Genomic DNA, 15,000 nt, shown 5'->3' with positions numbered 1-15,000 from the left:
CTGCATATCTGGCAATCATCTGCAGATCTGAAAATCCATCCTGGTGGATCTGATCTGCAGATGATATGCAGATGATTGCCTGCTAAACAAGGTGTGTATGATGATCTGCAGATCTCATAGACTATGAATGCATTTTGAAGGAATGGATCTATTGCAGGAAGAGATCTTTTGCAGATACTGATCTGTTGAATGTGTACGGGCATCTTTGCGTGCAGCATCTTGCAAAGATTTTATCTGATGGGGAGTGCAGCTCCATAGAATAGACTGTGAAGGTATGGCTCTCATACTACATGGAAGGGGGTATAATTGGTCTGTGATCTTGCCTTTTCCAGAGACTTTTATCTCAAGTGTGTATGCAGCATAACTGTACAAGTTTAGCATCTGCCTACGCTTGGCCTGGATTCTGGGTCTGGAACCCTCTGCTGCTGTGGCTGATTATATTAGCCAGTGATATCACTGCTTCTGTGATGTTGGGTAACCAGGCTGAGTGTCAGGGGAATTATATTTTGCACTGACATGTGCCTCCCTCATTACTCATAAACTGACCAGCCAGCAGCCAGTTCGTCCTTTGGCGGGGCAGATGTTTTACATTGACGGCGTTCTTGTTTTCCTGGTTCACAGCTGTTTGACAGAGAACTGTGCGTCCGTCAGCTCCGCTACTCGGGAATGATGGAGACCATCCGCATCCGCAGGGCGGGCTACCCCATACGCTACACCTTTGTGGAGTTTGTGGATCGGTACAGGGTGCTGATGCCAGGAGTGAAGCCCGCCTACAAACAGGTACTGCGCACAGTGATGTCACAGCCTAGACCATCTAACTATGCGGAATTCTCCTCCCAGAACATTCTGGGAGACCAGGTATATTTTGTACTGGCTTTAGAACTCTCAGTAAACGAACATTCCGCAGAGATCATCTGCCAGAACTAAAGATGCTGCCCCCTGTGAAAAATTTCAGAATGTAAATCAGGGAGAGGAAAGATTTTACAATGGGCAAACACTGAGCAAATCATTTATGAGAAATAAAGTAAAATATAACCAATTTTATTCATTATGTTATCTTCATTACAGGTTCTCTTTAACCCTTTCCAATTTTTTATTTTATTTAAGTATTTATATAGCGCCGACATATTAAGCAGGGCTGTAAAGAGTAAATGGTGTTGTCACTAACTGTCCCTCAGAGGGGCTCACAATCTAGTCCCTACCACAGTCATATGTCTGTGTAGTGTAAGTACTGTAGTATAGGGGCCAATTTTAGGGGGAAGCCAATTAACCTATCTGTATGTTTTTGGACTGTGGGAGGAAACCAGAGTGCCCCGGAGAAAACCTGGCTGGGATTCGAACCGGGGACCCAGCGCTGCAAGGAGAGAGCACTAACCGCTACGCCACCGTGCTGCCTGTTTCCATTCCTTTTTCCTGATCACCTACTCCCCCCCCCCCTCCCCCACTAGCTCCCAGCATCTATTTAATGGTGATGGTGGGGGGTGGATGATCAAGAAAAAGGACTGTTTGCTGTTAGAGAGGCTCAGTGTCGGACCAGATCTGGCAGCAATGCAGCTATGCTTGGAAATGTAGCAGAGCAGCAAGGGAAATGACGGTTGCAGCTGACGGGGAGATGGCGGCAACCAGAGTGTCAGGCATAGTTCGACACTAGTGGACCTGAACTCTTGCACAGGGCAGAAGGAAAACATAGAGAAATGCACCCTGTATGTATTTAGAGAGTTTAGCCTGTCTTATTCCGCCCTCATTTGTGACTAGCCACCAGTGTGATTTGATCTCTCAGCTGTGTCAGCTGACTGCCACAGAAGAACATTTAATAGCTGCTTCCATGAAAGCAGGAAGTAGACACACTGCAGATTCATTGTAGGATTTGTATCAGCTGTACCAAAGAAATGTTTTTCTTTAAAGATTATTATGCTGTTGTGTATATTTTAGAGCAGAGTGGAAATTCTGAGTTCAGGTCCGCTTTAACTACTTTCGGACCGAGCAAGTATAAATCTACGGCGGGCAGGGGGCGCTGCGGTCCTGACCGGACGTAAGCTCTACGTCCCATTGACGGCGCCCCCTGCCCGTCTCCGCCGCTCGGTCCGCTCTGCCCCCGCCGCAATGTGCTGCCCTGCCGCCTCTATGACGGCAGAGCACTGTGAGCCGGACAGGAGCCGTTTTCATTGGCTCCTGGCCCTGTCATTCCTGTAAGCCGTTCCCATTGGCCCCTGGCCCTGTCATTCATGTAAGCCGCTCTCATTGGCTCCTGGCCCTGTCATTCATGTAAGCCATTCCCATTGGCTTACATGGAGTGACAGGGTCAGGAGCCAATGAAAGCGGCTCCTGACCGGCGCACAGTGTTGTGCCGTCATAGCGACGGCAGAGAGAGCTGCCTGCGGCGGGGACAGAGCGGCGTGACCGGCGGGAGCGGCGGATCATTGCGGCGATTCGTCGGGAAGCGGCGATTTACGGGACCAGCACCCTCTGGTCTTTAAGGGGGCAGAGGGTGCTGGTCCAGAAAGGGTTAAAGAGAGTCTGAAGCCTTATAAAAATCATCTTTTTATTAGACATTTATCTTTAGCAATATCAGCCGTGCTAAAATGCCACATTCCTGCGGCAGAACAATATCATTAAACCCCCCAAATTCCGGGGCAAAATTCCATGGCTTTCAAAGTTGTGGATTTTGCTGCCCGGGGAGGCAGAGCTTAGAGCTGTGGCTCTGCCTCCATTAGCGCCAATCCCTGCTGATCACCGCCCCTCTCAGTGAAAGAAGACTGAGAAGGCGGGGAGAGGCTGCAATCAGCGGGGATTGACGTGAGTAGAGGCAGAGCTACAGCTCTAAGCACTGCCTCTTACAGGAAGCACTCCCCGCATTTTGCCCAGGGGATTTGGGGGGTTTAATGATATTGTTCTGCCGCAGGAATGCAGCGTTTTAGCAGTGCTGATAGTGCTAAAGATAAATGTCTAATAAAAAGATGATTTTTATAAGGCTCCAGACTCTCTTTAATTTGTACAGGATGATGCTGTGCTAGATTTTATCAGCAGCAGCGCCATCTAGCGGCAGCCACATTTTCCTATGTCAGACTATGTCCATTAATGGTGCTTTAAAGAGACTCTGAAGTCTAAAAAAAAGTATTTTTATTTAACAAATATGTTTAATATGTTAGCACTAACTAAACCACTACATTCCCGCCACTGTACACTATCTAAATTCCCCCTAACTCGCCGGGGGGCAATCCGGGCAGCGCTTCCGTGTGAGGCAGAGCTATGGGCTGCAGCCCTGCCTCTCAGCTCTGCCTCTCAGCCCGGATCACCGCCTCTCCCTCACCGCCTCTCAGTCTTCCTTCACTGCTAGGGGCGGGGGAAAGGTGGAGATCTGCCGGTGACAGACGTGTGTGAGGCAGAGCTGCAGCTCATAGCTCTGCCTCACACGGAAGCGCACAGGGCAGCAAAATCCACGACCAAGAAAGTCGTGGATTTTGCAGGGGAGAGGGAGGGCGAGTTAGGGAGGATTTAGATAGTTTACAGCGACAGGAATATGTTAAACACATTTGTTAAATAAAAAGATGGGTTTTTTTTTTTTGAGACTTCAGTGTCTCTTAAGGGAAAATGCCAATGTCAGACATAGTCCGACATAGGGTTGGAAATTAAGAACGAGGCATAGGCAAAATAGACTTGTACACTGCAGCAAGTATAAACCTTGGAGTGGTAACATGATTGAATTTTTTTTTTTAAATGAGCTATAAGCATACCCATGGTCTTCATGAATAATGTTGTGGAATATTTAAAACACATTTAATTCTCTCTGCAGGGAGATCTGCGTGGAACGTGCCAGCGTATCGCCGAATGTGTTCTGGGCAAAGATGACGACTGGCAGATTGGCAAAACCAAGATTTTCTTAAAGGTATCCGGTGTGCAAATGTTAAATAGGTTGACTTATAGAATGGGAGACATTGCTCTTTGAGTTTCATTTATTAATATATATATATATATATATATATATATATATATATATATATATATATATATATATATATATATATATATATATATATATATAGCGCTGACATCTTCCGCAGCATTGTACAGAATATATAGTCTGGTCACTAACTGTCCCTCAGAGGGGCTCACAATCTAATGCCGACCATAGTCACATGTCTATGTATGTATCGTGTAGTCGTGTATGTATCATAGTCTAGGGACAATTTAGGGGGAAGCCAATTAACTTATCTCTGTGCTTTTGGGGTGTGGGAGGAAACCAGAGTGCCTGGGGAAACCCCCACACACAAGGGGAGAACATACAAACTCTGTACAGATAGTGCCCTGGCTGGGATTTGGACCGGGCATCCACTACGCCACCGTGCTGCCCTCTTTAAGAGATAAATGCCCCCTTAGCACCATATGGTAGCATTAATGGCCATCAGTGTGGATTGGATAGTTACTCACCTAAGAGGAAGCCGTCACTAGTTTGCTAAAGTTAAAAACACTATTGGGTGACTCCCCCAGCAACTCTCCAGGGTGCTTGTTTCCCATCGGGCCAGTTGGTGTCTCAATTAAGACTCCTATAGGAGTTTCTGGTCAAGAGGCAACCAGGGCCACCAGGCACTATAAATGTTCTCATAAGTTTACTCTCATTTCACGTTTTCTCTAGAGAGGAACTGTAAAGAGTGATGATAGTATGGAGGAATTGATATACGCGGTATAATTCGTTCATGTTGTATGGGCCACAGTGAGCCTGCAGGGCAGCATCTTTCAAACACCAACTGCCATTACCAATAAGCAATGTGATAGGTTGTCAGGGCCGGTTCTCTCATGAAGCAAGTTTAAGGCTGCTTACACACTAAGATGTTACAGGCGCACGTTAGTGCAGCCTGTAACGCTCCCCAACGCACAGCAATGTAACACAAGTGGGCTGTTCACACAGCCCACGTTGCGTTACATGTAACGCTGCACGTTCTTAAGAGAGTGCAGCATGCTACGGCATTAGAGCGGCTTAAGCCGCGTTAGACTGTCTGCACATGCGCAGTCATGTTGGGGAGGAGCAGAGAGCGGCCAGGCACATGGCTAATTAATATTCACTGCACGTTGTGACATGCAGTGTTTACTTCCTGGAGCGGCCGCTCTGTGCGGTGATTGGCCGGCGGGACCACGTGATGCCGCATACGCACAAGCGTAGGCATCACGGATGCCAGAGTGAGCTGCACAACGCGGCTCACTCTGACGTCCACAACGAAGAGCACCAGGCGTCGCTTTAGGTGCACGTTATGCGGCCTTAACATGGCACCTAACGCAACGTCTTAGTGTGCAAGTAGCCTAAACATTTGCATCAGGAGCAGAGATTACAGGGGCAGAATGTTTGTACATGAATGTTTGAAATGGCAGACATACGGCCGTGCAGGCCATGCCACCGCACGAGGGCCCCTGAAGTTCCGTTGCTTCAGGGGCCCATTAAAGAGGAACTGTAACGACAAAACGTCCTCTGGGGGGCACTCACCTCGGGTGGGGGAAGCCTCCGGATCCTAATGAGGCTTCCCACGCCGTCCTCCATCCCTCAGGGGTCAGCCCCCCGTGCAGCGGTGACGTCAATATTTACCTTCCCGGCTCCTGCGCAGGCGCTCTGACGGCTGTCGGCTCCGAAGTAGGCGGAAATACCCGATCGCCGTCGGGCCTGCTCTACTGCGCAGGCGCAAGTTTCCGGCGCCTGCGCAGTAGAGCGGACCTGACGGAGATCGGGTATTTCCGTCTATTTCCGTACCGAAAGCAGCCACAGCGCCCCCGCTGGAGCCAGCAAAGGTAAATATTGAAGCTACAGTCGGGTTTGTCGCCGGCTGTTCGGAGGGCTGCAGCGAGACCCCCGTGGGATGGAGGACGGCGTGGGAAGCCTCATTAGGATCCGGAGGCTTCCCCCACCCGAGGTGAGTACCCCCCAGGGGAGATTTTTGATGTTACAGAGTCTCTTTAAGTATTGCTGGTTTTTTTTTTTTTTTTTAATTATTATTATTATTATTCCCCTTGGGGGCCCCGACTCCTATCCCCCACCCCTCACCTCGGGGCCCCCCCCTCATGCGGCGGGAGAGCGGCAAACATAGGAAGTCTCCGGCGTTCCAGCAAGCGCTAGAGGTTCAACCGCCTGGTCTCCGCTGTCTCCTCCTCTGTATGCCGCTCGCTACTAAACCAGGATGTAGCAAGCGGCATACAGAGGAGAGGAGACAGCGGAGTCCAGGCGGCTGAACCTCTAGCGCTTGCTGGAACCCCGGAGACTTCCTAGATCTGCCGCTCTCCCACCGTGCGTACCCGAGGTGAGGGAGGGAGGATTGGAGTTGGGGCCCCCCACCAGGCTAGCTACCTATTAGCCCACCACCTACCCACCCGGCTACCTACCTACCTACCCACCCGGCTACCTACCGTACTGTCTGTTTACACTAACAGCATGCAGTCAGAGTAGGAAGAGAAGCGAGATGAAGAGGTCATCATTGGGGAAAAGCAGCTTGTTGTGCTGTGTGAGGAGTCTGACAGTGAGTGATGAGTGGGGAGGCCGGAGAGCAGCGGTGTTTCATTTGACTTGCATAGCAGAAGGGAGGAGGTGGCACCGCTGTCCTGACTGAGGAGGAATGGAGTAGCAGAGGGTGAGCAGTTTGTTTGTCACAGACTCACAGCCAGTGTGCTATTGTGTAGAGCTTCAGCATGTCATGTGAGAAGACTCAAGACTCAGAACATTTATATTCTGCTTTTCTCCTGGTGGACTCAAAGCGCCAGAGCTGCAGCCATTGTGGTGCGCTCAGTAGGCAGTAGCAGTGTTAGGGAGTCTTGCCCAAGGTCTCCTTTCTGAATAGGTGCTGGCTTACTGATCATGAAGAGCCAAGATTCAAATCCTGGTCCCCCCTGTGTCAGAGGTAGAGCCCTTCACCAGAAAACTATACAGAGTTCTGCTAAATGGCTCCACAATCTGAATAAAAATGATTTTTATCCAGACTCAAGTAAACCAGGAATTGACAGAAAACTTATAAAAACTGTATTGTATGATGGTGTTGAAGCACAATAGCTTTGATACACTCAGTAATTAGCACAAACAAGGCTGGTGTGAGGGGATGGTGACAGAACACTCGCTGGCATCACTTTCCCTTCCTCCGGCATCTAGGGATTGACACATTTCACAGAAATCCCTTTTATGACATCCTATTCTGCTCAGAGTCCCAGTGATGCATTTATCAGGCCATGCATCTGCCATGCCTCTAGGAAACGGCCGCAGGAAGTGGAGGCTTCCCCAACAGGAAATGGAGAGACCAGCTGGCTGGACATTCTGCCAGAGAGACTTGTGAGGATAAACAGGAGGGGGCGTGGCAGAACAGGAGGAGGGGCGTATCCCACTGTTCTATTATAGGAACAAAGCAGATACCATAAGTATTTATAGATGGCTTTATAACTCCTACTGAAGACACAATCCCTTTCTCTGTCTAATTTATAAGGAATGACCAGTACTTTTTTTTTTTATGTCCATATGGCAAAATACGGATGGGCTGTAAAAATCTAAACTCAAAGCTGACTTTAAAGTGGACCTGAACATCCTTTCTGCTCTAAAAAGATAAACAATGGCATAAAAACCTAAAATAAAATTCTTTGTTACAGCTGATAGAAATCCTAAAATAAATTGGCACTGTTTCTACTTCCTGATTCAGACATATTGTGCTTTCAAACGAGCTTATCTGCCATCCCTGCCATTGGCAGTCATGTGACACAGGGAGAGATCAAATTACAACTTGTGATAAGACACAAATGAGGGGGAATTACACAGGCTAAACTCTCTAAATACATACAGGGTTAATTTCTATCTGTTTTCCTTCTGTCCTGTGCAAGAGTTCAGGTCCACTTTAATAAAAGCAGTGGGCCATACTTTTAGTATCTACTGTCTATTGTAAGTGACAGCAGCATAGGAGAAAAGTAATGTATAGCTCATTTTACTCTGGGGCACATGTACATGTTATATATGTGCATACACAAATTAAAGGACAAATATTCATAAACAGTAAAAAAAAAAAAAAAATACTCTGTATTAGGGTTCACATTACCATTAGTGCTGGGGGCACTGTATTTATTACCCCAGTTCTCTCTGCCTTAAAATCCTCCTTCACTCCTGACACAGCTCACAAATACTTCACTGTGTTCTCCTCACAGTATGCACAGAGGCAGAGGAGGAGGAAAGCTGATCAGAGGAGGTACCAGGGTTAGATGTGCTGGAATATTACTAGCAGTCAGGGAGACATGTATACACCACTCCTGACTGGCTGCTTGTGATGTTACACTTCTGGCTCTCTGCAGCTTGTAACAGCTCTGGCTGCTCCATGCTGGAACAGGGTAAACCTTGATAAAGATATACTGCTAAAGGCCATATTTTTACAAGCGACTGGTCCGTCATACCCTCCCACGGAGCAGTCGTTCTGGCAACAGTAGCACATGTGTACAAGCTTTTGGATCCGTCTTATCAGTCTGCCGACAGGTTGTACACACGTGCTACTGTCAGCAGAGCGACTGCTCAATCACTTGTAAAAATACGGCTTGTGTATGCGCCTTAATGCCCTTCTGAACAGTCAGATAAGTGAAGACAGACACCCATTTCTGCTAATTTAACCCTTTATTACCACCTGAATAAGATTCTTTCAGCTCGGGGATAACTAGACTATACACTGAGGAGCTGATAGCAGCCCCCTGTGCAGGAACATGGTCTGTTGAGCGAGTACACGGCCGAATCCCGGAAGCTGTGCCATGCACTTCCTGTTGAGCGAGTATGCAGCCGAATCCTGGAAGCCATGCAATGCACTTCCTGTTGAGCGAGTACGCAGCCGAATCCTGGAAGCCGTGCCATGCACTTCCTGTTGAGCGAGTACGCAGCCGAATCCCGGAAGCCGTGCCATGCACTTCCTGTTGAGCGAGTACGCAGCTGAATCCCGGAAGCCGTTCCATGCACTTCCTGTTGAGCGAGTACGCAGCCGAATCTCAGAAGCCGTGCCATGCACTTCTTGTTGAGCGAGTAAGCAGCCGAATCCTGGAAGCCGTGCCATGCACTTCCTGTTAAGCGAGTACGCAGCCGAATCCCGGAAGCTGTGCCATGCACTTCCTGTTGAGCGAGTATGCAGCCGAATCCCGGAAGCCATGCCATGCACTTCCTGTTGAGCAGGTATGCAGCCGAATCCCAGAAGCTGTGCCATGCACTTCCTGTTGAGCGAGTAAGCAGCCGAATCCCAGAAGCTGTGCCATGCACTTCCTGTTGAGCGAGTACGCAGCCGAATCCCGGAAGCCGAGCCATGTACTTCCTGTTGAGCAAGTACGCAGCCGAATCCCAGAAGCTGTACCATGCACTTCCTGTTGAGCGAGTAAGCAGCCGAATCCTGGAAGCTGTGCCATGCACTTCCTGTTGAGCGAGTAAGCACCTGAATCCCAGAAGCTGTGCCATGCACTTCCTGTTGAGTGAGTAAGCACCCGAATCCCAGAAGCTGTGCCATGCACTTCCTGTTGAGCGAGTACGCAGCCGAATCCCAGAAGCTGTGCCATGCACTTCCTGTTGAGCGAGTAAGCAGCCGAATCCCAGAAGCTGTGCCATGCACTTCCTGTTGAGCGAGTACGCAGCCGAATCCCAGAAGCTGTGCCATGCACTTCCTGTTGAGCGAGTACGCAGCCGAATCCCAGAAGCCGTGCCATGCACTTCCTGTTGAGCGAGAACTCAGCCGAATCCCAGAAGCCATGCCATGCACTTCCTGTTGAGCGAGTACGCAGCTGAATCCCAGAAGCCGTGCCATGCACTTCCTGTTGAGCGAGTAAGCAGTCGAATCCCGGAAGCCGTGAAAACTTACTGCAATGTCTGCCAAATCACTATGGCAAGCGATTCGTGCCATGCACTTCCTGTTGAGCGAGTACGCAGCCGAATCCCAGAAGCTGTGCCATGCACTTCTTGTTGAGCGAGTACGCAGCCGAATCCCGGAAGCTGTGCCATGCACTTCCTGTTGAGCGAGTATGCAGCCGAATCCCGGAAGCCGTGCCATGCACTTCCTGTTGAGCAGGTATGCAGCCGAATCCCAGAAGCTGTGCCATGCACTTCCTGTTGAGCAAGTAAGCAGCCGAATCCTGGAAGCCGTGCCATGCACTTCCTGTTGAGCGAGTACGCAGCCGAATCCCGGAAGCCGAGCCATGTACTTCCTGTTGAGCAAGTACGCAGCCAAATCCCAGAAGCTGTGCCATGCACTTCCTGTTGAGCGAGTAAGCAGCCGAATCCTGGAAGCTGTGCCATGCACTTCCTGTTGAGCGAGTAAGCACCTGAATCCCAGAAGCTGTGCCATGCTCTTCCTGTTGAGTGAGTAAGCACCCGAATCCCAGAAGCTGTGCCATGCACTTCCTGTTGAGCGAGTACGCAGCCGAATCCCAGAAGCTGTGCCATGCACTTCCTGTTGAGCAAGTAAGCAGCCGAATCCCAGAAGCTGTGCCATGCACTTCCTGTTGAGCGAGTACGCAGCCGAATCCCAGAAGCTGTGCCATGCACTTCCTGTTGAGCGAGTACGCAGCCGAATCCCAGAAGCCGTGCCAAGCACTTCCTGTTGAGCGAGTACTCAGCCGAATCCCAGAAGCCATGCCATGCACTTCCTGTTGAGCGAGTACGCAGCTGAATCCCAGAAGCCGTGCCATGCACTTCCTGTTGAGCGAGTAAGCAGCCGAATCCCGGAAGCCGTGAAAACTTACTGCAATGTCTGCCAAATCACTATGGCAAGCGATTCGTGCCATGCACTTCCTGTTGAGCGAGTACGCAGCCGAATCCCGGAAGCTGTGCCATGCACTTCCTGTTGAGCGAGTATGCAGCCGAATCCCGGAAGCCGTGCCATGCACTTCCTGTTGAGCAGGTATGCAGCCGAATCCCAGAAGCTGTGCCATGCACTTCCTGTTAAGCGAGTACGCAGCCGAATCCCGGAAGCTGTGCCATGCACTTCCTGTTGAGCGAGTATGCAGCCGAATCCCGGAAGCCGTGCCATGCACTTCCTGTTGAGCAGGTATGCAGCCGAATCCCAGAAGCTGTGCCATGCACTTCCTGTTGAGCGAGTAAGCAGCCGAATCCTGGAAGCCGTGCCATGCACTTCCTGTTGAGCGAGTATGCAGCCGAATCCCGGAAGCCGAGCCATGTACTTCCTGTTGAGCAGGTACGCAGCCGAATCCCAGAAGCTGTGCCATGCACTTCCTGTTGAGCGAGTAAGCAGCTGAATCCTGGAAGCTGTGCCATGCACTTCCTGTTGAGCGAGTATGCAGCCGAATCCCGGAAGCCGTGCCATGCACTTCCTGTTGAGCAGGTATGCAGCCGAATCCCAGAAGCTGTGCCATGCACTTCCTGTTGAGCGAGTAAGCAGCCGAATCCTGGAAGCTGTGCCATGCACTTCCTGTTGAGCGAGTACGCAGCCGAATCCCGGAAGCCGAGCCATGTACTTCCTGTTGAGCAAGTACGCAGCCGAATCCCAGAAGCTGTACCATGCACTTCCTGTTGAGCGAGTAAGCAGCCGAATCCTGGAAGCTGTGCCATGCACTTCCTGTTGAGCGAGTAAGCACCTGAATCCCAGAAGCTGTGCCATGCTCTTCCTGTTGAGTGAGTAAGCACCCGAATCCCAGAAGCTGTGCCATGCACTTCCTGTTGAGCGAGTACGCAGCCGAATCCCAGAAGCTGTGCCATGCACTTCCTGTTGAGCGAGTAAGCAGCCGAATCCCAGAAGCTGTGCCATGCACTTCCTGTTGAGCGAGTACGCAGCCGAATCCCAGAAGCTGTGCCATGCACTTCCTGTTGAGCGAGTACGCAGCCGAATCCCAGAAGCCGTGCCAAGCACTTCCTGTTGAGCGAGTACTCAGCCGAATCCCAGAAGCCATGCCATGCACTTCCTGTTGAGCGAGTACGCAGCTGAATCCCAGAAGCCGTGCCATGCACTTCCTGTTGAGCGAGTAAGCAGCCGAATCCCGGAAGCCGTGAAAACTTATTGCAATGTCTGCCAAATCACTATGGCAAGCGATTCGTGCCATGCACTTCCTGTTGAGCGAGTACGCAGCCGAATCCCAGAAGCTGTGCCATGCACTTCTTGTTGAGCGAGTAAGCAGCCGAATCCTGGAAGCCGTGCCATGCACTTCCTGTTAAGCGAGTACGCAGCCGAATCCCGGAAGCTGTGCCATGCACTTCCTGTTGAGCGAGTATGCAGCCGAATCCCGGAAGCCGTGCCATGCACTTCCTGTTGAGCAGGTATGCAGCCGAATCCCAGAAGCTGTGCCATGCACTTCCTGTTGAGCGAGTAAGCAGCCGAATCCTGGAAGCCGTGCCATGCACTTCCTGTTGAGCGAGTACGCAGCCGAATCCCGGAAGCCGAGCCATGTACTTCCTGTTGAGCAGGTACGCAGCCGAATCCCAGAAGCTGTGCCATGCACTTCCTGTTGAGCGAGTAAGCAGCTGAATCCTGGAAGCTGTGCCATGCACTTCCTGTTGAGCGAGTAAGCACCTGAATCCCAGAAGCTGTGCCATGCACTTCCTGTTGAGTGAATAAGCAGCCGAATCCCAGAAGCTGTGCCATGCACTTCCTGTTGAGCGAGTACGCAGCCGAATCCCAGAAGCTGTGCCATGCACTTCCTGTTGAGCGAGTACGCAGCCGAATCCCAGAAGCTGTGCCATGCACTTCCTGTTGAGCGAGTACGCAGCCGAATCCCAGAAGCCGTGCCATGCACTTCCTGTTGAGCGAGTACGCAGCCGAATCCCAGAAGCCGTGCCATGCACTTCCTGTTGAGCGAGTACGCAGCCGAATCCCAGAAGCCGTGCCATGCACTTCCTGTTGAGCGAGTACGCAGCCGAATCCCAGAAGCCGTGCCATGCACTTCCTGTTGAGCGAGTAAGCAGCCGAATCCCGGAAGCCGTGAAAACTTACTGCAATGTCTGCCAAATCACTATGGCAAGCGATTCGGTGGGCGGCACCATTATCCGCTATGGCAGAGTTTCCCAGCGCGATTTGCCTGCAGGGAAACTCTGCTGATTAGGCCCGATTTCCGCTCTTGTGGAAACAGGCTATGAGGAAAGCAACTGCTCCTAGAACTTTGTGGTAATGTGTGCCATAACATACAGCATTTTAAAAAAAATGCTTTAATCGATAGATGTCCTTTAAAGAGAGTCTGAAGACTTAAAAAATATCTCTTTTTACTTGCCAGTTCTCTTCAGCAATAAGATCCTAGCTGAAACGCCACATTCCTGCGGAGGACGATGTATTTATACCCCCAAATTCCTGAGGCAAAATTTGGGAATTGCGTCCTGGTAGAGGCAGAGCTTTGCGCAGTAGCTCTGCCTCAGCTGGAGTCAATCTCTGCTGATCTCCTCCTCTCCCAGACCCTCTCAGTCTTCTTTCATTGACAGGGGCGGGGAGAGGCGGCGATCAGCGGAGATTGACTCCAGCAGAGGCAGAGCTACAGCGCAAATCTCTGCCTCCCCCGGGCAGCAAAATCCACAACCTGGAAAGTCATGGAATTTTGCCCTGGGATTTCGGGGGTGTAAATACATCGTTCTGCCGTGGGAATGCGGCGTTTCCGCTATGATCTTATTGCTGAAGAGGACTGGACCAGTAAAAAGAGTTATTTTTAAGATTAAGGTTTTTTTTAAGGTTTAGACTCTCTTTATACATTTTACAATTTTTCATGAGAGTGGTCCTTTAAATAAAAAATAAACAGAGGCAGTCACATGACTGTTGATCCTGCTTACTGTGTACAAATGGCAATCCAGTTCTTCACCCTGCACCCAAATGTAGCAGCCCCATTTTTGAATGTACGCATGAGACTGGCCACTTGCCTTAACAAGACAGTCTTCTAACACTTTTGTCCTTCCAGGACCACCACGACATGCTGCTGGAGATTGAGAGAGACAAGGCCATCACAGACAAGGTCATCCTCATACAGAAAGTGGTGCGGGGGTTCAAAGACAGGTAAAGCTAATATTTTTATGTGGGTTCTTTAAGTCTCTCTAAAATAACAAGAGCCTTCAGTATGGTCCGGCTAAAATCAAATAGCCTGTTATAACGTGCGAGATAGCAAGATACCACTGGCACAGCTGCTAAAAGAGCAGGTAAGACATTAAAGGGGGCGACCTATTTTGAGGCATCTGGCCTTCTTTGCCTGTAGGCTCCTCCAGCCCTGGATTTAGTACTGAAACTTGTTGTCCTTAGGCAGGGTGCACGTTGGCATCATATCAGTGGGTACTGGAGGTGTTATTACAGTGGGTGTCATGCATCCAGGCTGGGGTGTAGCTAGAAATCATGCAAAATTTTGATTCCCCCCCCCCCCCCCCGTATATACTGTATGTAGACACAGTACAAACAAACAAACAACAACCAAACAAACATTTATATCGCGCTTTTCTCCTGGCGGACTCAAAGCGCCAGAGCTGCAGCCACTAGGACACGCTCTATAGGCAGTAGCAGTGTTAGGGAGACTTGCCTAAGGTCTCCTACTGAATAGGTGCTGGCTTACTGAACAGGCAGAGCCGAGATTTGAACCCAGGTCTCCCGTGTCAGAGGCAGAGCCCTTACCCAGTACACTATCCAGCGACTTGTACAAGTAGCCAGATTATCCCCCTCCAAAGTATAGTTACTCCAACCTGAATTATCGCAAATTCTTTCTGTTTTAAGAAAGCAAACTTTTGATTTCCCAAGTATAGTTAGTAAGACTAGCTTCCCCCTAAAGTATAGGTAGACAGATTAGCCCCCTCTTAAGTATACATAGTCAGAATAGCCCCCTCTTAAAGTGTACCCGAGGCCACTTGTGACATGATGAGAAAAACAGGTGTATATAGAGGGCAAAACATATTAATAACCAGGCAGTTTTACTTGTTTTATTTTGTTGCCTGAAAGAGTTGTGCACGGAAGTGACAGCTTCTGTCTTGTCAGTACCTACTTGGGAATATAGTAAGCATCACTGATAAGCAAATTACAGCCATAAAAATGTTCCTGGCAGAATACAACTTCTGAGTGCAGGCAG

General features: G+C 49.9%; 1 protein-coding gene across 6 annotated transcripts in view; it reads left to right on the top strand.

Annotated features, from left to right (window-relative positions):
- The window catches only part of MYO7A (myosin VIIA), a 277,532-nt gene that overhangs the window by 157,087 nt on the left and 105,445 nt on the right, over nucleotides 1-15,000 (top strand). For all 6 annotated transcript variants that reach the window (XM_068266665.1, XM_068266666.1, XM_068266667.1 and 3 more), the window contains 3 exons: nucleotides 622-780; nucleotides 3,794-3,886; nucleotides 13,855-13,949. In XM_068266665.1, the coding sequence (XP_068122766.1) occupies nucleotides 622-780; nucleotides 3,794-3,886; nucleotides 13,855-13,949 (347 nt within the window). The remainder of the gene's footprint in view (nucleotides 1-621; nucleotides 781-3,793; nucleotides 3,887-13,854; nucleotides 13,950-15,000) is intronic.

Source organism: Hyperolius riggenbachi, chromosome 2 (genome assembly GCF_040937935.1).
Source record: "Hyperolius riggenbachi isolate aHypRig1 chromosome 2, aHypRig1.pri, whole genome shotgun sequence".
NCBI classification, from domain to species: Eukaryota; Metazoa; Chordata; class Amphibia; order Anura; family Hyperoliidae; genus Hyperolius; species Hyperolius riggenbachi.
The sequence above is the reverse complement of the archived record's forward strand: the minus strand, read 5'-3'. Positions and strand labels throughout refer to the sequence as shown.